The sequence below is a fragment of the Vulpes vulpes genome, chromosome X, assembly GCF_048418805.1.
Source record: "Vulpes vulpes isolate BD-2025 chromosome X, VulVul3, whole genome shotgun sequence".
NCBI lineage: Eukaryota > Metazoa > Chordata > Mammalia > Carnivora > Canidae > Vulpes > Vulpes vulpes.
Window position 1 is genome coordinate 19980177 of NC_132796.1, and position 22167 is coordinate 20002343.

Sequence of the window (22167 nt, forward strand, 5' to 3'; positions counted from 1 at the left end):
GTTACAAACCCAGTGTAAGACACAAACCCTGATCGCAGATTGCTTACAGTTCAATAGAAAAGGCACCCATGCAGTCGGTAATCACTTTTGCTTTCTGAATGTTCCGTGTCTTTTGGAATGGAACTGCCTGATTTCTCTTCCAGCTATTTCTTTAATAGTCCTGATCTTCTTACCCTTTGTCTTCTTTTCCTTGTAAAAGCAAACTGTTGCTCCTCAGACTTGGATAAATATCAGCCCCAACCTATTACCTTCAACTAACTTAAAGGATATTTTTAAGCTATGGTAGTGTCCATGAGTGTGTGGCTCATGGAAACCAGTTCATTCAGCAAATACTGCTATTTCATTACAAATAATTGGCAAATCTTAAGATTTTGAGCATTATTATTTTAAAAAATATATTCAAAAATTCTTTTTATTTCAGTTGAAGAACCGACATTGATATATTACTATTTTTAAAGATTTATTTATTTATTTTAGAGATAGAGCAGGAATGGGAGGGTCAGAGGGAGAGGGAGAGAGAATCTCCCAGCTGAGTGGAGCCAGATGCGAGACTTGATTTCATGACCTTGAGATCATGACCCGAGCCAAAACCAAGAGTTTGCCACTTAACCAACTGCGCCACCCAGGCACCCCAACATTGATATACTATTATTAACTAAAGTCTCTAGATTACATTAAGGTTCGCTCTTTGTGTTGTACAGTTCTCCTGGCTTTAACAAGTACATAATGACATGTATCCACCATTGCAGTATCCTATAGAGTAGTTTCACTGCCCTAAAAATGCCCCATGCTCTATCTATTCATCCCTGCCACTTTTACCTCCCCCTGGAACCTACTGATCTCTTTACTGCTGCTACGGTTTTGCCTTTTCTAGAATGTCATAAGTTTTTAATGAAATATTTTTTAATATTGAAGTATAGTTGATGTACAATGTTACTTTTTTGGCATTACAACATAGTAATTCAACATAGTAATTCTATACATTACTCGGTATTCACCATAATAAATGTAGTCACCATCTGTCACCATGCAAATCATACCCACAAAGAAATATCACCTCACACCAGTCAGAATTGCTAGTATCAAAATGACAAGAAATAACAAGTGTTGGTGCAGATGTGGAGAAAAGGGAACCCTCATGCACTATTTAGGGGAGTGTATTTGGTCCAGCCACTTGGAAAACAGTACAGAAGGTCCTCAAAAAAAACTAAAAATAGGAGTACCATATGATCCAGTAATTCTCCCTCTGGGTATTTACCCAAAGGGATCAGGAGAACAAAGACAATGATTGGAAGATACATGCACCCCTACATTTATTGCAGCATCATTTACAATGGCCATGATATGGAAGCAACCCAAGTGTCCATTGATAGATGAATGGATAAAGAAGGAATGGTATGTATATATATCATGGATATTACTCAGCCTTAAAAAAGAACGAAGTCTTGCCATTCAAAGCAACATGGATGGTCCTAGGGGGTATTATGCTAAGTGAAATAAGTCAAACAGAGAAATACAAATACCATCTGATTTCACTTAAATAGGAAATCTTAAACAGACTCTTAAATACAGGAACAAACTGGTGGTTGTCAGAGGGGCAGGTAGAGGAGGGATGAAGTTGGTGGAGATTAAGAGATACAACCTCCCAATTATAAAATAATTAAGTCACAGAGATGAATAGTACAGCATAGGGAATATAGTCAATAATATTGTTAGCTACAAATATCTTTTAGCTGCAATTTAGCCAGATTGCATTGTGTTCGAAAGTACGGTCTTGGGTTTATAGATTTTAATGGAAAATGCCTTTTAGGAATATTTAAAAGCTAAACAAATGTATGCTTAGTATAGAACTGGCCATTGTGTTATTAGTGTGGTATTTTGATATTGTGGTCATTAAAACTTTAAAGGTGGAGAGATTTTGGTTTAGTCATAATGATTTTATTATAGCCAAAAAAGACTATTTTTAAAAAAGCAATAGTTAATTCTAAGTCCATCAGTTTAGTACCTGTCCTGGTTTTATTTATTTTATCTGTCTGCTTATGTCTAAAGCTAAACTTTTTTCTTTCTTTGCAGATGCCTATGAAACTGCCAAGATGCTGTGTGAGCAGTATTACCTGGTCGCTCCAGAGCTGGAAGTTGAAGAATTCAATGGTAAAAGAAAAATACTTTTGATCTTAAATACAAGGAATTTGACTAAAAATCTGATGATACCTGAACTATATTTCAGTGAGATCTTCAAATTATGCTGCTTTTTTTTTTACCCTTTCATATCTTTTTAAAGACTTTCTATCTCTCTAGTCACTTAGGTATATTTTTGTAAGGAGTTTTTGTACAGGAGTATGTAATCTATTTCAAAAAAATTTCAAAAATCTAGTGCAAACTCAGAATTCTTGGAACAGAAGTCATCAGAGTAGAAAGTGCACAAACAGTTCTCAAAATAACAAATGGCAAGTAGTCAATAAACATACAGAAATGTGTTTAATCAGAGAAGTACAAACAAAAATAAAGAAATACCATTTTTGTCTTTCAAAATGACAGTGCTCTAATGTAATGCTTTGAATTGGTGCCCAGAAAAATACTCTTTCAAGAACATTTACACATTTCTCATATAAATTTAAATTAGTACAGCCTTTCTCAAAAAATGCTAGTGATGTCCTTTCTCTTGGCCCAGTAAATTAAATGCAGTAATGGTCATATTCTTTGGTCCAGTAAATTAAACCTCAGAACATTTATTACAAGAAAATAAAGATGGGGCACCTGGGTGGCCCAGTGGTTGAGCATCTGCCTGTGGCTCAGGGTGTGATCTTGGGGTTCTGGGATTGAGTCCCACATTGGGCTCCCCAGAGGGAGCCTACTTTTCCCTCTGCCTGTGTCTCTGCCTCTCTCTGTGTGTCTCTCATGGATAAATAAAAAAAGGTGTACACAGATGTATGTACAAGAATAACCATCACAGTGGTTTTCTTATACAGGAAAATTAGAAACCAACCAAAGTTCTCCACAATAGAAGATTATTTAAATAAATTGTATGTCCATAAGATAGAATACTAAGCAGCCATTCAAAATAATGCTTCAAAAGAATATGGAATGTATGGAGAAAGTTGAGTGTTTTAAACACAGGCTATAAAAGTTTGTAGTGGTACAAGTTCAATGGAAATTATTTTGAAGGATTTATAGCACCAAAATACACACAACAGCATTCTGGATTATAGGATTATAGCTAATTGTTATATTAGTTATATGATTCTATATTTATTTGCACGTTAACTTTATTGTAAGTTACAAGAGAGACATGTTCGTTGGAAAAATACAAACAGTACAAAACATAGAGTAAGAAGTGAAAGTCCCCTTACTCTCTCAGGGCTGTACAGAGCTTGTTTTTTTTTTTATGTAAATGGAGTTGAAACTATACATATTCTATCACTGGTGCTTTTCACTTCGCCTTGAAGATCTTTGCATGTATTAATATCATTTGGAGATTATCCACAGTTGTAGATTGCCATTATTTAGTCACTTACCATCAAACGATCCTGGGGATTTCTAATTTTCCCATATTCTCTATAATGAGCACTGAATGGTGTCTGGAGGGGGGGAGAATTTGTGAACATGTGTAAGCATTTCTGTAGGTTGGGTCCCTAGAAGTGGAATGACTGAATGGTGTCTGGAGGGGGTAGAATTTGTGAACATGTGTAAGCATTTCTGTAGGTTGGGTCCCTAGAAGTGGAATGACTGAATCTTACCTAGGGTATGGGCATTGACAATTAAAGATAAATCAAATTCCCTCTCAAAAACACACCAAAAATGTATTTTGCTTATAATGAGATCAACACGTGAAAAGATTCGAGGCTCTTGTAGGACAGTTGCCCTGACATTGTACTAGAAAGTATGCAATCAAAGCTGCTTTCAAAGTCTGTTGGGTTCTTGGGAGAAGAGCTGTGCCCATATTTTGAATCAATACACTGCCAGAACCGAATGGACTTGGCTTGAGTATTCCTGAGTAGAAGTATTCTCTCTTCTTCTTCATACCGGCTGGGTGAGGCCTGACCTCAGCATGCAGACTTCTCTTTGTCAAAACACGGAACTTCAATTCGTTTGTAGTAGCCAACTGCTCTTTTGCATGAATGGCCGCCTGAGTCATGCTCAAGGCCAGAGCAGTGAGCCTGCTGTCGCCGATTCCCGGATGCCAGCTGTGTCACACATATCTTCTGAGTGAAGCTATCACGCGGGGCAGCGCACCTCACCAGGAGAAGAGATGAACGAGTATTTCTGGCACCGTCTCGCATGATTTTTGAAGTTCCCATCACTGAGATAAACGAATGCCGGTAGTTATAGGCAGCCTCTAGTTTCCTGTTGGCTTGGGTAGTATGGTTATGATTTGTCTTTGTGACTTCCTGAATGTCAGAGCTCTCTGTGGGCGCGGTTAAGGGCTGTGCTTCAGCTCCAGCAAGTTCCGTGTGAGAGATGCAGGTCAGAGGTTGGTCGAGAACACCTGTAAGTAGATGTCACTTCAGAGAGAGCGGGTGTTTGCCACAGCATGTGGGCGCTCTCGGGTTTCCTGGACGGAAATCCATCAGATCCAGACGCCCATGGATTCCTTTTCAGAGCCCATGTGAACTAGCCAAGCATCTTTCGTGTTGCCTCCGTTACACCACAGGTGCCTTGAACGGTAGTCAGTAGTAGCACTGCCCTCTCTGCTCTGCACTTCGGAGCACTGAGGCTGCCACTGACCCGAAAGAACATGTGTTGCTTCCTGAGAATTGTTCCATTAGTTTGACAAACCATCTTTTGTTCTGCATCTCTGGGTTTTTTTTTTCTTTCCCATTGTAGACCCCTGAAAAAGTAGTAAATAGAATTATGGAGCACATACTCCATGGAGAACACCAGGAGTATTTACCAGTCGTCACTAGAATTCTGGATATTGGGAGCCAGCTGTAATAAACTTTCTGTATTATCCATTTGATAACACTTAACAGGAACATTAAAAATAACAGATGTTTGTTGATCACATCAGGTTTCAGATTTTCCCACCTTGCCACCTGTGGCAGCCCACGTTGGTTTCTCCAGAGACAAGCATCTATTTCGTCACACTGGTTCTCGTTTTAGCTTTCTGATTCTCTTGAGAAATCACTTGCCAAAACATTAAGCAAAGAAACCTCTTTTCTTATCTGTTTTGGATCTTTGTGGGGAGGCAGCATGGCTCAGAGGAAAGACCTGAGCTCTGTAGCTAGCCAGGTGTGGGGAACATGAAGAACAGCTTCCTTGTCTGTAAGGTCACCGTGTGTGGTGATAAAAGGATACTGTTTCCAGGGCCTCAAATACAGCACCAGACACAAACAGGCTATTTTTAAAAGGGCGGCTACTAGAAAGAAGTCAGGGTTGACTTGGGAAGGATAAGATTTACAGTTACTGCTTGCATTTCTTCACCATTTGTAGATTAGTCATTCCTGTCAAGAGGTTTGTTTAAGCTTTGGGTTTGGTGGGCAACATGAAGACTTCAAGTCATATTCTATATACTTTGTTATAAGAGGGTTGGTTCACAGGGGCATCGGGTGGGGGCGGCTCACTCGGTTAAGCGACTGACCGTGGATTTCGGCTCAGGTCATGATCTCAGGGTTCTGGGATCAAGCCCCGCCTTGGGCTCCGGGCTCAGCAGGAATTCTTCTCCCTCTCCCTCTGCTCCTCCTACTGCCTGCTCTCTCACGCTCTATCTCTAAAATAAATAAATAAAATATCTTAAAAAAAAAAGAGGGTTCACAGAAAAGGTCTGTATCTCTCCTGGGATCTTTGATTTCTAGTTTCCCCATATTGGATACTTTTGTGGGTATTTCCAGTCAAGGCTTCTCTGCAATAGTTGAAAAGCCATTGCTGATAGCTCTGCTAACACTGTAAAGTTAATTTTTTAGTCATGACACCAGCCAGCATTTATTGACTACTTATGTTGTGGCAGGCTCTGTGTAAACCAGTGTACCACAATTATCTCATTTAATCCTTATATTAACCCAGTGAGGTATGTACTGTGCCAATTTCAGATATGGAACACTGAGGCCCAGATGTTTTAAATACCTATCAATGTGTTGATTAAATGCCAGAATCAGAACTTAATCTCAGTATGACTTGGGACCACACAACACAGTGTATGGACTGTTTCTGTCAGCCTTATCCATTGACTTTGGGACTTGATGAATCATCTCTAAATGCCCAGCTACCTTTTCTCTTACATGCATTTCTTTTCTGCTTAATCTCTAGTTTTTCATTATTATAAGGAGAACTATCTGAAAATAAAATTCTTTGTATTCTATGCAGAGTTCTTTTGGTACCTATTAAATGTTGTTCCGGCTAATGGTATTTGGAATAATGATTCTGTAAAATAGAGACTTGATTATTTCTTGAGTCTTGAGCATGAAAAACCTGGGCCATTTTTTTCCATGTACTTTTAAAAATGTACCCTTCAGTGGAAAATTCATATTGCATTTGTGTCTTAGTTTAGAAAGTTAACAAACATCTATTAAGGTTGCGCAACATAAAAGCCTTTGGACCCAGGATTACCTTAAGAGTCATGGACAAAAGCACTGGACTTAGTTTTCAAAGGAAGGAGAGACACCTAACCTATAATGTTCCCAAAGAAAAGTACAAATAATTGAGCAAGCCTACAGATGACTCCTAGAGAATGTTGATTCAACTGAAAAGAAAAAAATTATCAAAGATTTGATTTGGAAAAATATTTGGACTGAAAAGGTTGCATTCAAAAGCCTGTTTATTTGGCTAATAGTGCCTTTTGGTACAAGATAGCCTGAGTGTTCAACTTGTTCCCGGGGCTCTGGGGCTCCGTTTAAATGACAATAGAGAAATGCAAAGAAAAACAGCCGAAAAACAGCCGTGAAACCAGAGGCAATCATTGGTGGACCACTAGTCCTGCCTCCTGCCAGAGGGTAAACAGGTGGAAGTCTGCTGATTACCTGCCTGAGCAGAAGAAGCCACAAAGGAGAGGCTACAGCAAAGATGGAGTGACCCTGGGAGGAGAGCCAGTAGGTGCAAAGCACTGGAAAGGAAAGCCAAAAGGTAGGGGCCAGTTGAAAGCTGGTCTAAGGCAGAGCAGAAAGGGGTGAAGGGGAGCGCTGGGCTCCAGCCATGCTCTGCCTACAGTCCAGTCACAAGCATTTTACATGGGACAAAAATTAAAATCAGAGAACTTTGTTCAAGAATAACTTTGGAAAGGTGGGGCTGTTCACGTACCTGTTGATAGTCCAAGGTAAAGCCCTCTTCATTGACAATTTGGGGAGCCCTCTGGTCAGAAGCCAGCTCACTGTCTGCCTATCCTGAAGGCACTTGAGAAGTCTCGAGCAGGTACACAGGGCTCCAAGTCAGCCCTCTCCTTTAGTTGAGGGCCCCAGGGGAAACAAATACCAGCTACCTCAAATGATTAATCTAGTTCCTCATTATTCAACACGAATATTACAACCAAGGTGTCAGATCTCAGGTGACAACCAGCACTTGATGAAAACCTCATTAGCATTAAACTTAGCAGCTGCACTGCTATGTCCAAAAGACCACCCCTCACCCCCATTCTAAATCCTGAGAGAAAATTATTTTGAATACAGAGTGTTGTACCAAGCCAAACCTTCAAGTGAGTCAGAGGTATAAGGATTGAGAAATATATTTCCCAAGTGTACCTTTCTGAGGTAGGCTACTTGACTGACTTGATGGTAGTGTATATAATATGGATATAAGAAATAGGGAAGAACGTACTAGAACTTCAATCAAAAACAGTTTGAAGATGATGGCTCTGCAGCATGTTTGGAAGGCATTCAATTCTAATTTGGAAAATCTTAAAGAATGAAATGAATGTCGTGCGCTAGAATAGGAAACTGGAAGATCTTAGTGATGTGGTAAGGAAAGCATGTTTTCTTGTCCAGTTACCCAAGAGGAAGTGTAGTTAGAAGCTTCAGGAAACAAAACTGTAAGAGGGACATGGTCCAAATATTCAGTAGCATGATTTTGAAGAATTATTGGAAGGTTAAGAGAATCCGTTTCATTTTAAGGCTGAGAACATTCTTCCTCATGTGACACGTGAGACATGTCATTGGAATCACAGGAAAGGAAATGTTCTACACCATCGTGGCTGCTCTGCAGTGATCTGTATTTACCTAGTTGTGATGTACCCAGCACTATCAATTTTCAGCTTTTTAAAAAAAAAAAAAGATTTTATTTATTGATTTGAGAGAGAGTGCGTACAAGTTGGGGGGAGGTACAGAGGGACAAGCGGACTTCCGATGAGCATAGAACCTCACATGGGGACCCTGGGGCCATGACCTGAGCCAAAGGCAGATGCTTAACTGACTGAGCCACCCAGGTGCCCCTCCATTTTCAACTTTTTAAAAAAGAACCTATAGGCAAAGTACAAAAGAATTCATTAGGATTACAGACCAGAATGGAAATACTATCAACCAAAAGACTAAAGCAGAAATAGTAGCAAGTGGCTGCCTCTGGGTATAGACTGGAGAATAAGATGGGAAATGGTAGGACTTTCACTTTTCTTTTTTTTTTATTTCATTCATTGATTGATTTTACTTAATAATTTCAAAAGTAACTCATGATCAAGGAGTTCAAGATTCAGAGTCAGAAGCTCTTGGTTCAGTTGTCCAGTTTCAGGCCTCTTCTGTTTCAGTAGGCAAGTCACAGAGCCTCGGCACTGCCCGTGCCCTTGCCCATAATAATGCCACCTTCCCTATGAGCCACACTGTGGTGTCCTGAGGGTTCACTTGGATAATGCATGCAAGCTTTTAATCAACTGCTAAGAACCTAACAAATGTTTGCTGTACTTTATATCCCAGTTACTTATTAGAGGAAGTAGTTAGGTTGAAGTGATAAGATGGGCCACTGTGTCTGTGTTCTACTTGAGAACGTTCACATAGTTTCAGTCTTTTAAGTGATTTTGGGTCATGAGGAAGAGGAAGGACCAAATCTTCCACCATCTACCCTGTAGCCCACACTGTACTCAGTGCCTGACATGAGATTCAGTGTTTCTCATATTTTCCTCCAAAGATCCCTGATGCAAGGAATGTGGATCTCTGTGGGCAGCAGGGGGAGGCCTATCTGCTAGCTAGTAGTAGAAAAGTTATATGAACCTTAGATTCTGCTCTATAATATGTCTTGCTTGTTGAAATTGAACATAAATTAATATTGCTCCTTAGTCTAGTGTGCCAAGAAAATATGCTCCCTTTCCTCTATGGCTTCACATTCCCCCTCATCGGGAGGAGGGTGTCCTCAAATTTGAAAAAAACTGAGCAATGCCTAGATGACTTAAATAATGCTCAGGATATTATGACATGCGTGATAATATTCCAGTTTTGATCAACTAAGGTTCAGAGAGATTGAGTAACCTGCCCAAGGTCACAGGGCTGGTAAGTGAAGGAGCCGGATTTCTCCCCAGTTCTGTTGGACTTACAAGCATATGCTTTTGCTCAGCCCTGCCTTTAGAGGTGGACACCTAAATTAGCCTTTCATGTAGAGTTCTTTTTTATGTACTTGGAAAATAGAATGCCAGCAACATTCTTGACTTTCCTATAGTTTCGGTCCTTATTCATTGATGGTTTTTGTGTCTGTTTTCAGCCAAAGCTCCAGACAAACCTATTCAGGTAGTTTATGTGCCCTCACATCTGTTTCACATGCTATTTGAGTTGTTCAAGGTAAGTGGAATTTAAAAACATGGAAAGAAGTCTTCATTTTAAATTACTTTGATTCAGGGCATAATGGATTCATTAGATTAGCATAAGAAAAAGGTTTTTGCATAACCATTTTAAAAATTCTATTTCTGATACCCTGTGGGTTTTATAATTTGTACACTATGAGATGAAAAATTGCTGTGTACAGTATGGTTTTCGTGAATATTAGTACATATTGATTTTGAAGCTTAATTGTACTTTAGAGATTTTATGTAAAATCCATACTGTTTTTCCTTCAGTTATGAGATTAGAGATGCTTTTAGTTTCCAAACCTGGCAAAGGCTTTATTGATGGTAGCCAGATCAAAATAAATAAATGTTTTTGCATATTTATGTTTCTGAACATTAACCATGTTAGTGCATTAGCAGTTGTTTTAGTACTGAGAGATACCATAACCCTTTTACATATTTGAGTCCGTTCAGAAGATCTGATGGACGCAGAGGGGAAAGATAGGCAAAGGCTGGACCAAAAAAAAAAAAAAAGCCTCCCACCCCCGACCAAAAAAAAGAACAAAACCTCTTTAGACTCTTTACAGCTTAGCTGTTGCTTTTGTTAATCAGCAGCTCATGGCATTTATAAGAGCAGTATTATAGGCACAAGGTGTTTAAACTAAAATTTCATTTCTTCCGATGTGTAAAACCCTAAATTGAACACCTGAGAAATCAGTTATGCTGATTTGCTTCCCAAAATTATAATGTTACTGATGTAACACTTGAAGGTTGAGATGGGCATTCAATTGTGAACTTTCTCTTCAACAGCTGTGGCTTTTTCAAAATTTCTTTTTAACCGACATTGCTTCTACATGGTTTTTTTTTTCCAGCCAAATGATTAATTTTTGTGGGAAGCATGAATACTCTCAGGTTTTCCGCCTTCTTTAGAGGAAAGGTGCTCTGTAAATGCAGACTGATAAATAGGATTTAAAGTGCATCAATGAGCTTCTGCAGCCTCGTTACATGTGATAAAAACATTCCTCTTGGTTAAGAGTTGAATAACCTAAATACCCTAAAGCAAAAACAAAAAGAAAAAAGAAAGAAAAAAAATACTTAGTATGATGGATGATGGGAATAAAACTAGATGAAATCAAAATAAAGCATCGGGCAATTTTTCCTTGATCCAAACACACATTTAGCTAAGTTTTTTAGAGGAAAAAAACGTGGTGTATAAATCCAACTAATATTTGCTCCACAAAAGCATTGTTGTGTAATAAGTAATCCTGTACTAGTTCCTTTTTTTTTTTAATTGCGGTTTGTGACTCAGCAGCATGCTAAAGAAAAGGGCCTTATTATTTCAGAACTCAATGAGAGCAACAGTCGAACTATATGAAGATAGAAAAGAGGGCTACCCAGCTGTTAAAACCCTTGTTACTCTGGGTAAAGAAGACTTGTCTATTAAGGTAACTGACTGCTTTATTTGCACATGTGCTTCATTAGTTATTTTAATAATACCCAGACATTGAGGAATCTAAGAGAAGAAAACAGACACTGAGTGTCTTATTTGTATGTACCACGTTAGATCTGTAGCTTCTTATCTCATTTAAACTTATTAGAACCCTACTTTTCCCGGAGCTGAATAAGACCTGAGCCCCCAAGCCTGTCAACCCCATTGCATTTCCTGCCTCCTTTGTTTTATTTTAGCTTGTTCACGGTGGAACCATATTGCACTGGGGGTTCCAAGCCCTTGTACATTTTAGAGTTGCCTGGTATGTACTTTAATGAACTTCTTGCCTTGTACTAAGAGATTGACTTTAAAAAAAAAACAAAAACCTTTTGTACATTACAGATAAGTGACCTGGGTGGTGGTGTGCCACTTCGAAAAATAGACCGCCTTTTTAACTACATGTATTCAACTGCTCCTAGACCTAGCCTGGAGCCTACAAGAGCTGCCCCTCTGGTAAGCATCTTAAAGTGCCGCTTAAGGAAGGACCGTTAACAAGAGGAGGGAGGGACTCTAACGGAGCAGGCTTTCTCCCTGGCTCCTAACACCAGCCTCTGAATTCGAATGTTTCCTGCATGATTTGGAGGAGGGGTATTTTTTTTATCACACTGCTACGTCTTTGTGAATCCTTTAGACTTAGATTTCTTTTCCAGTTGTGTCTAAGAAACACTCAGAGCTGAGTACCTCACTTCTTAATATAGAGAAAAAAGCATTTCCTTTCGGTTAAGACTGCTGCGGGAGCACCATTCCCCGCCTGGTGCTACCCTTGGAGCGAGTGGAAGGTGAATAGCGGCTGAGCAGAGGAGCCGCAGAGCGTGTTCGGCTGCGGCTGCCGCATGGTCCTGGGCGCTTGGGCGCTGCGTGCTTTGGAGACCCAAATCACCCAGGGCCTTTGAACTTCCCCCACCACATCTGTTTATATAATTAGAATGTTAAATTATGAACACATTAAATATTTTTATAGTAAACAACGTAAGCAGGGAACATATAGGTGGCGTATGCATTTTCAGCGCCCTTTCTGTCTCAGCCCCGTTAGGCAGTGAGAAAAGCCTCAGGTTACCATGGCAGCATTTAGATCCTGCTAGGGCCACACTTTGTTCCCCTGCTGAGTGTTTCTAATTGACAAACAACAATTGAACCCTTTGTCATTAAACACAGCAACATATCTATCAGTCTGCAGAAATGGTTGAGGGTACAAATTAAGTTTCATTTTCAAGTCCTACCTGACTGATAAGCACATAAGATTATATTTTATTTGTATGAATAAAATCCAACACTATGCATCATTTATTCGAGACGGAGTTTGTTAACTCAGCGTGTTGAAAACGGAGAGAAAGTCATTTTTATAGGAGTCGAGAAAATTCATGAAAGATCAATTCTGAAAGGCATTGCCTTCACCAGGCTCTGGTACCTACTTAAATAAATGTCAAAAGAAAAAAAAACACTACAAGCAAATCTGGAGCCTTCCACAGTTGTTTAAAAGGAACATGGATCCTCTCTATTCCAGGTCTCAAAATAGCATCCTGAGGACAGCTGTTCTGTCATAGTTTTTAAAAATGAAACTGAATTGACATAAGACCTTAAAATATTAGGTATCCAACCTCCCATTTCATAGATGAGAAAATCAGGCTAGCGCCTTGCCCAAGGTCATCGCACTCATTATGGCACAGCTGGCACTGGCCACGTCAGCATTCTTTCCCGTGTATAATATGGCCTCTCCTTCTGAAGAAAGGCTTCCTCTGGCATCCGTCCCGGTTATAGACTGTCTTCAGCTTTAAAGTGAGCACATGGATATATACTCCTAGAAAATAGTTTTCTCAGCAGACACCTTCCTATGTTCTAGCTCTCTGCCTTGACACATGTATTTCTTTTTTGGAAATGTCCTCCTACTCAACTCCTGTTGGATCCTTTGACATCCTTTGACACACTTGGGTGAACCCCACCAAATCCAAGTTAGAGACCCCTCTTCTGTGTTCTCAGGGCTTACCTGTCTCCTCACACCCACAACTGTTGAGCTCAGGAGTTCTGGGCTGTTCCCTTACAGTAGGCCTGAGGACGGGCTCTAGGCCTTGCGGGAATGTAGGAGGCAGATTTCCTTGGCCTCTCCCTGTAGTATTCTGGTTTCTTTGCTGTGGTGACGCCATTCAGCATTATGGCTATCTTGCCCTCACTACCAGCCATAATCTGCCACAGTGACAGGGCGCTCCGTCATACCCAACTCTTTGAGTTAGGACCTGCCTTAAGAAAGGTATCTAGGAAAGATGTTTGAAAATGATAGAAATCCATGTAACCTGGGAAAATTGCTGCTCTGTAGTAGCCCTAATAGCTTCCACTTACTTACTTTTACTAGGTCTTAGACGCTGTGTCAAGACTTGACACTTACATTATTTAATCCTCATAGCGCTCTGAGGGGAGCTTTTTCTTCTATCTTCAGATGACAAAACAGTCTCAGAGAGGTCGAGTAAACTGCTCAGAGTGGATTTCTACTTAGGTCTCTTTGAGCCTAAAGCCCGTGCAAGTACTGCTCTACGAGTGCATCACCCGACTGCTTCCCTCATTCACTTTTTTCAGTGGATTTCATCAGAGGGGCCAAAGCTTACACTACTGAATCTGCCCCTCCACTCCAGAGTTATTGAAATTAGTCTCAGTTCTTATTGTTCCTGTCACTATCTGAGACCTTTTCTTTTTTTCAACAACCTATTACATTCAGCGTTCTATAACAAAGATATAGGAAGGTACTGTAAAATTTTTTTTTGTCTCTAAACATATGTGATCTACCATGTATCAAAATATGTTAGCATTCCCAGAACCTTAGGAGGTAGACTCTCAGGAGATTTCCTTCTCAGTACATGTATTAGCCTCAGTACTGGTAGATTTGAACTCTTATGCTACTCAATTTAATTTTCACTTCAGACGGCAAGAAAATCTGATAATGGAACTTCAGTGATGTGATTTAGTATTGTTACCAGTTCAAATTCCACTTGATTTGGGATTTACTTTAAAAATGCTAACAGTAAAAAAAAAAAAGTGCTAACAGTAGGGTCAGCCTGGGTGGCTCAGCGGTTTAGCGCTGCCTTCAGCCCGGGGTTTGATCCTGGAAACCCGGGATCAAGTCCCACGTCAGGCTCTCAGCATGGAGCCTGCTTCTCCCTTCACCTGTGTCTCTGCACCTCTCTCTCTCTCTCTCTCTCTCTCTCTCATAAATAAATAAATAAAATCTTTTTTAAAAAATGCTAACAGTTGGGGGCACCTGGGTGGCTCAGTTGGTTAAGAGCCTGCCTTTGGCTCAGATCATGATCCCAGGGTCTAGGGATCAAGCCCCACGTCATCGGGTTCCCTGCTCACAGGAAGCCTGCTTCTCCCTTTCTCTCTCTCCCTCTCCCTGTACGTAATTACACTCTCTCTGTCAAATAAATAAGTGAAATCTTTTTAAAAATGCTAACAATTTGTTTTGAAATGCTCAAAAAGCATTAGTCAAAACTTGGGAGTATTTCTAATGTTTTCCAAACATAAGAGAAGTGTTTTTGCAGGGCGAAAATAGATTGTTTGCCATAAATGAGCATATACATCATTGTAAAGGTTGGATCAATAGTTTATTTCCTTTAGACTTGTATTAAGTTATTTTAATTGGGGTGCCTGGGTGGCTCAGTTGGTTGAGCGTCTGGCTCTTGATTTCGGCCTGGGTGATGATCTTAGGGTTCTAGGATTAAGCTCTGCATTGGGCTCCCCATTCAGCGGGGAGTCTGCTCAAGGATTCTCCCCTTCTCTTACTCATGCTCTCCCTCACACTCTCTAAAATAAATAAGCTTTTATTTATTTATTTTTTTATAATAAATTTATTTTTTATTGGTGTTCAATTTACCAACATACAGAATAACACCCAGTGCTCATTCCATCAAGTGCCCCCCTCAGTGCCCGTCACCCATTCACCCCCCCCCCAAATAAGCTTTTAAAAGAATTTCTTTTACTCTTGAGTAGTCCTCATACCAAACATGTTAGCATTTGTGCCTGTCTCACTGTATTAATTTTCTTTTCTCTATAGGCTGGATTTGGATATGGCTTGCCAATTTCTCGTCTGTATGCTAGATATTTCCAAGGAGATCTAAAACTCTATTCCATGGAAGGAGTCGGTACTGACGCAGTCATTTATTTGAAGGTACTGTACTTATTAGTTATATGAAGGCATCTTTACTTTTTAAAGCTTTAAGTTCTAATAATTAATGGAGAATAGCACTGCATCATCTCTTCAGTTCAGATTTACTTCAGTTTTATGGGAAAACCAGGGTATGTCCTGCCCTTGATTTTATGCTCAGATATAGCAAATTGTGAAACACGGAGATGCAAGAACCAAAATACTGATTTTTAAAGCCATGATTCTTTCTTGTGATGTCTTTTAAATTACATAACCATAACCATTGAAAGGACTAATCTAAAAGGAGACAGCTTTTCTTTTCATAAACTAAAATGTTTTAGTCTTTTACTTTAAAATTCGCTGGCTTTCCCAGAGTTCCAAGAATGCAATAATCATAATACGGTGATATAAAAAGGCTGATCTAATAACAAAGCTTCCATAATGCAGGTTTTCTCATTCCTTGGTGGCATCAGACTTTTTATTTATTTCTAAACTCTGGAGTATTTGGAGTATTTTTGAGTAGATCATACAGGCACGTAGTACAAAATTGAGAAGCTGCAAAAGGGAAAACTAAGCCTTTCCCACCACTGTCTCTGTGACACCCGGTTCTCTTGCCCAGAGGCTACTGTGGTACCAGTTTCTCATGGAGCCTCCTGGAGTTGGTTGTACGTTGATAAATATATGGGGGAAAATATTTTTTCCCTACACAATGATTTCAGCATTTTTCCTTTTTTAAAAAGCTTTCCTGTATATCTTGGAGATATTGCTATAGCCATTCATATAGATCTGGTCATTCTTTTTAACAGCTGCATAGTATGTTACATGTTGTATGGGATGTGGTATCCTATTAGCCAGTTATTTGAAGTGTTTATCTTAGATGCCCATGCATCTAAATGATGTGATATTTGACATCACTTTATGGGCTTTATTTCTGTATGAGCCCTCTGGCAGAGCAATTGGCCAGTAGTGCTTGGCCTAAGACCATATAGTCAAGATGATGGAGTATCTCAAAGCAGTATTAACTGAATTAAATGCTTTTTCTTCTGGTTACTCTATGTGCTTTAGTACTGGTTTTTAATGAGTGAATGTTTTTGTTTTTGTTTTGTTTTTTTGAGTGAATGTTTTTATTCCTTTAAAAGAGCTTTAATTTCATCTTGGCCAGTCTAAGTAAACTGTGAAAATATAATTTTAATATAATTCCAAAAATATGTATTAAGATTTCTAACGTTTTAAATAGTCAAATTTGGGTTAGTATTTCATGTGAGAAAAATGACACCATGGAACTTCGGTGTATATTTTTGTTTTTTTCCTAGGCACTTTCAAGTGAATCATTTGAGAGACTTCCAGTTTTCAATAAGTCCGCCTGGCGTCATTACAAGACCACACCGGAAGCTGATGACTGGAGCAATCCCAGCAGAGAACCTAGGGACGCTTCAAAATACAAGGCGAAACAGTAACTTTCCACTTTGCCTTTTGCTGTAAAATGTCTGATTTTTCCCTAGAATGTACCAGCCAGATGATACGTTTAGCCCGGTCTTTGTGGTTTTTTTCCCACTGGAAAAGGAAAGTGATCTCTAAAGAAAGGTGGGAGCTGCTTTTTCGCTCCAGCCAGAAGGGACAGCAAGGACTGGGTAGCCAGAGTAGCCCTGCCAGTAGAGGTGCTGATGTTCTAGGAGTCCTTACCCTGTGGAGCTATTAACAGCAGTGAGCAAGGTTTATACTGCCATAGATTTTATTTCAAAAGTAAACTTTGCTATTTGTCATCACCTATAGAGATTGACAGGAGAATGTTTAGAGAAAGTCTGTGGGGGGTTGAATCCAAAAAAAAAAAAATAAAGGAGTTAGAATTATCAGTCAAGATAAACAAACTGGTTTATCCATACAACGGGAAAGGACACGTACTATGTGATTCCACTTGGTGAGGTGCCTAGCAAAATCAATTTCATAGAGACAGAAGGTGAAATGGTGGTTGCCAAGGGCAGGGGGAATGAGGAGTTAGTGTTTAACGGGTGTAGAGTTTCCGTTGGGATGATGAAAAAGTTCTGGAGATGGATGGTGATGAGTGGTTGCACAGTACTGTGAATATACTTAATGCTGCTGAACCGTACACTGAAAAACAACATTTCTAACCATCTTACTGGATAGCAGATTTGATGTATGGTTTACCATAATAAAAATGAAAAAAGAAGAAACAGAAACAATCACAAAATAACAGGTTTCACTGCTTTATGGTAATAAGAGCAACAATCTTCGGTTTCCAATTATTTTTTCTTTTCACAACTATTAGGCTCCAGCTCTATTAGCAACAGTAATGGCTCTGTTTATTTAAAATAACCTTTTATTAACAGAATGGCAGTATATGTGCATTATAAAGAATTAGAAAATGTAAGTGAGCAAAAAAAGGAAACAGAAGCCACTATATTCCCACAACCTAGACATTACTGCTCTTACCACTTAGTGTATGTTCTTCCAGATGCTCTGCTATTTGTATACACATGTACTTTCCCCCGGATAAGATCTACTTATTTACACTGTTTTACAACCTGGTTTTATTTCATTTAATCTTTTCTACCTTTCCGTGTCAGTAAATTTCCATCTTGAAAATTTCCCTGAATTGCCCTAACCCGGATCCATTAGTTCCTGACTTGTATGACAAATTTGAGTAGATTCCAAATTGCTTTTAATCTAGAACAGTTTTGTTGTTGTTGTTGCTGAGAGACCATTCCAGTTGTCCCGCAAAAGTATCCCACCTTGATTGGTTTGGTTTCTTCTCTGACACGTCAGTTAGCTTTTCCGCCATTCTCCGTATTTCCTATAAACTGCAAGTTCATCTGAAGATTCCATGGAACATTTTTTGCTAGAGTACCTCATGAGCACTATTTCAGAATCACACTGTGAGATTCATGATATCTGACTGATCCACCTTTAGTGATGTTAAGATTGGAGATGTTTAAAACGTTGACTGGTCCCTCCGTGGTATAGTTGTTTTTCCCTTCTCACCTAGAAAGTAATCTGGGGTGCCTGGGTGGCTCAGTCGGTTAAGCATCGGACTCTTGATTTCAGCTCAGGTCATGATCTCAGGGTCCTGGGATTGAGCCCCACGGTGGGCCCTGTGCACAGCAGGGAGTCTGCTCGAGGATTCTCCCTCTCTCTCTGCCCCTCCCCAACTCATGTGTGCACTCTCTCTCTCTTCCTCATCAATGCAGGCCATTTAGGTTCCTTTTTTTTTTAAAGATGTTATTTATTTTAGAGAGAGTGTAAGTGGGGGAAGGGGAGAGAGAGAGAGAATCCCAAGCAGACTCTGCACTGAGCGAGGAGCCAGACGTGCGGCTTCATCCCAGGACCCTGAGATCATAATCTGAGCCGAAATCAAGAGTCAGATGCTTAACCTACTGAACCACCCAGGCACTCCTATTTAGGTGACTTTTGAATTACAGTTCATCCTGAAAAAGGCAGGATAAGAATTTAAATCTTCTCTTTAATGACCAATTTTCAAGGTAAGAGGTTGAGGTAAAATCCACCTTAAATGGTAACAGATGAGTTTCTGGCTTTCTCTTTTTTGAGCATTATTATGGATAGTTTTGACTTTCCTCCAATAGGTTTCAATTAGAACGTACCCACACATGAATATAAAGTCTCAGTATATGGCTTGACACATTTTTGCATCTATATTTCCAGCACCTGAAAAGGCCTCTTCCTAATCAGACTCTTCTCCCTTTACCATCCCCCAAGGAGCCATTATTCTGACTCTGTCACCCATCCTTAAAACTAACTCTAGCACTTCTTAAACTTCAAAGGAACATGTAGTATGTACTCTTTTCATGTCTGGATCTCTGTGAGGTTCATCCATGTTACTGCATGTAGCAGCCAGCATTTTGATGATTAAATTGGCACACCATTGGCCATTGGTAACTATTTCAAGTCAGGTCCTCTGTGTTCCTTTGCTAAAACCCCACGGGTCTTTGAAAGCTTTTTCTGGCCCAAGATGATATCATGGTCCAGAGCACAATATAAGAAACATCTTATATCTTCCCTGCCTCCATCCTAGAATCAACTATTTTCCTCAAGAAGTCCTACTTGCCTCTGACAGGTTTTAGAGACCCTAATCTGGAAATTGAGAGTGTACGTTGTACCTTTTCTAGTCCCCTTTTCTGGACAGAACTATACAATATATATTTTTAAGTCGTAAGTTAATATTGATATTTTCAGTTTGATTTTAACATTGCAGTGTTTCACCCAAATACATTTTAATTGTGTATATTTCTTCTGATCTTGAAAACCTTGATTCTTAACGTAATGCAACAGAAAAGTATTTGTACGCAAATACAGTGGATATAGCTTTGTGATTTTGACCATTATAGTAGCATTGGTCTTTTCTGGTAAATAATATAAAACTTATCTATATTGATTTCTTTTCTCTACGGAAGCGTCATGATGGACCTCTCTATAGTATTGCTGAACTAGTCATTCATCTCAAAGATGAAATTTAGAGGAGTTTGGTTTGTGCACGTGAGTGCAAGCGTACACATGGGTGTGTATACATACATATGCATACCATCCCTGGCCAAGATTAAGCTAAATCATCTTGAAACATTTGGATCAATTTCCTTTGATTTCATTTTCAGTCTGTATTGTCAGTCAGGTAACATGTTGGGCATCAATGTGACCAATTCAAGCTATTGCTCAGATTGAGGAAGTTATTTGGGTAGTACAGAAGCAGTCTTTAGAAATAATATGGTCTGTTTGGACTGTAAAAGATCGCTTTAATTGAATCTTATTTTAAATGTGATTTTAAGACTCTAAATAGTTTAGCAGGTTGTATACCTAATTAATTACGAGTCTTGATTTCTAATATATTATTAGACAAACAAGTTTTAGCAGAAAGCAGTATTTAAAATTGGAAAATGGTTAGCCTGATGATTAAAATTGTTAAATATACAAATAGGATAATTGGTGGCGATCTTGGGAAAGTATAGCTATGGTAAGTTCACTAGGTAAATGAGAAATTCTACAAAAATTTATTTTCTAATCAGATTTTTCTTTTTTTTGGCTTTTTAAAGTTTTTTTTAAAAGATTTTATTTATTTATTCATGAGAGGCGCGTGCGCACACACATACACACACAGAGGCAGAGACACAGGCAGAGGGAGAAGCAGGCTCCAGGCAGGGAGCCTGATGCAGGACTCGATCCTGGGACTTCAGGACCATGCCCTGGGCCGAAGGGGCAGGTGCCAAACTGCTGAGCCACCCAGGGATCCCTTTTAAAGTTTTTATTTTAATTCCGTTTAAAATATGCTGTATGATATTAATTTCAAGTGTATGGTATAGTGATTCAACACTTTCACACATCACGTGGTGCTCATCACAATCTAATCAGATTTTTAAGAACAGCTTTATTGGGATATAATTCACATACCCTATAAAATTCACTCTCTTAAAGTGTACAGTTTTAGTGTATTCAGAGTGTGTGACCCTCACCACTAATTTTAGAATGTTTGTACCATCTCAAAAAGAAACCCTGTATCCATTAGCTTTCATTCCTCATTTCTAATCAGCTTTTTACCTGAGAATAATGAACTGTTTTGAAGTATGTATAAGGGGACGCCTGAGTGGCCCAGTTGGTTAAGTGGCTGCCTTCAGCTCAGGTCGTGATCCCCAAGTCCCTGGGATTGAGCCCCACTTCAGGCTCCCTGCTCAGTGGGGAGCCTGCTTCTCCCTCTCCCTCTGCCCTTCCCCCCCACACTTGTGTGCACGCTCTCTCTCTCTCTCTCTCCCAAATCTTTTTTAAAAGCATGTATAAGTAATTAAATGGTAATTCTTTTTCTGTAGTAACCATAGAGAATAATTCTGAGACAAGGCAAACCTTTTTGAATTATCACTGTAACTAAATGCTCTGAGTAAATCTTGGTTAAATAGAGAAGATTATACTCAAACTCACTATGGATATTCCTGTTATTTTCTTTGTAGGGACAAGATCAAGACCAATAGAACTTTCTAGAGAAATGAACACTTCTGTCCTCTCTGTGAAGAAAGATTGTCTTCTGCAAGTCAACCAGAGAGAACTCCTTTCCTCCACCAACTTTGAGCAAGGCACTATAGTTACTCCAGTGCTTGAATGTGTACTTTCTCTATATGAGCTGGATCTTTTCCACGGAAACTTTCCTGTAGCTGCTCCAGATCTTCACTAAAGTAGTAACTTGAATCATGTTTCATATATGTTGCTGTGGTTTGGTTGGCGCCTGTCGTAAGAGAGCACGGAGCCCCATTAGCACTCTGGTGTCCTTCTAGCTCCCTCCTTATTGTCCTAGAGTCGAGTGTCTATATTCTCCCCGGGATCCTAAGCTCCTTCCGCATTCCAGATACAGCCAGTGTCCACTGCTGCTCTTTGTGACCAAACACCATGTGTTTCCAAACCACCGACTAAGACCTGGGTAGTCTGGATGTTGAAGACACTGGCAGAGCGTGTCTCAATAATTCAGTCCTGGGGCCCTTCCTCTCTCATGCGTCCTCCCTCCCTCTGCGATTTCTTCTTCCATCTGGTCTAAGTCAAGTGCGGCCACTCTCACATTAGCTCTTACTCTTTGATGCATCGATTTTATTTTGAAATTCACTTGTGTACTTCCATTCTGTCAATTAAAGCGTTCCAAAAGTTGTCTTGGAATGTCTCACTTACCTGCTTGGTTTCAAAGATCTTAAGTGAAAAACTTCTGGTCGTGATCGAGTTTGTGAGAAGCGGGAAGTGGAGTTTTTATGCTATGTAAAAATTTTGCCAGTCGACTTACGAGATTCTATCCCTTTGTAGTTTTCTGAGGAATTGCAAGTCCCTGGGTGATGCACTTTGCTGGTTGTCAGATCTGCTGCTGAAGGGAAGAAGTCTTTCTGG

At 39.6% G+C, this 22167-nt stretch overlaps 1 protein-coding gene across 6 annotated transcripts in view; it reads left to right on the forward strand.

Annotated features, from left to right (window-relative positions):
- Positions 1-21936, forward strand: part of PDK3 (pyruvate dehydrogenase kinase 3) — a 146705-nt gene extending 124769 nt beyond the window's left edge. For 4 of the 6 annotated variants that reach the window (XM_072744498.1, XM_072744500.1, XM_072744499.1 and 1 more), the window contains 7 exons: positions 2074-2151; positions 9607-9683; positions 11011-11112; positions 11499-11609; positions 15196-15309; positions 16599-16738; positions 21252-21936. In XM_072744498.1, coding sequence (XP_072600599.1) covers positions 2074-2151; positions 9607-9683; positions 11011-11112; positions 11499-11609; positions 15196-15309; positions 16599-16738; positions 21252-21282 — 653 coding nt within the window. In that variant the 3' untranslated portion in view covers positions 21283-21936. The remainder of the gene's footprint in view (positions 1-2073; positions 2152-9606; positions 9684-11010; positions 11113-11498; positions 11610-15195; positions 15310-16598; positions 16739-21251) is intronic. The other 2 variants (XM_072744501.1, XM_025997437.2) reach the window with 1 other exon arrangement.
- The last annotated feature ends 231 nt before the right edge of the window (positions 21937-22167 follow it).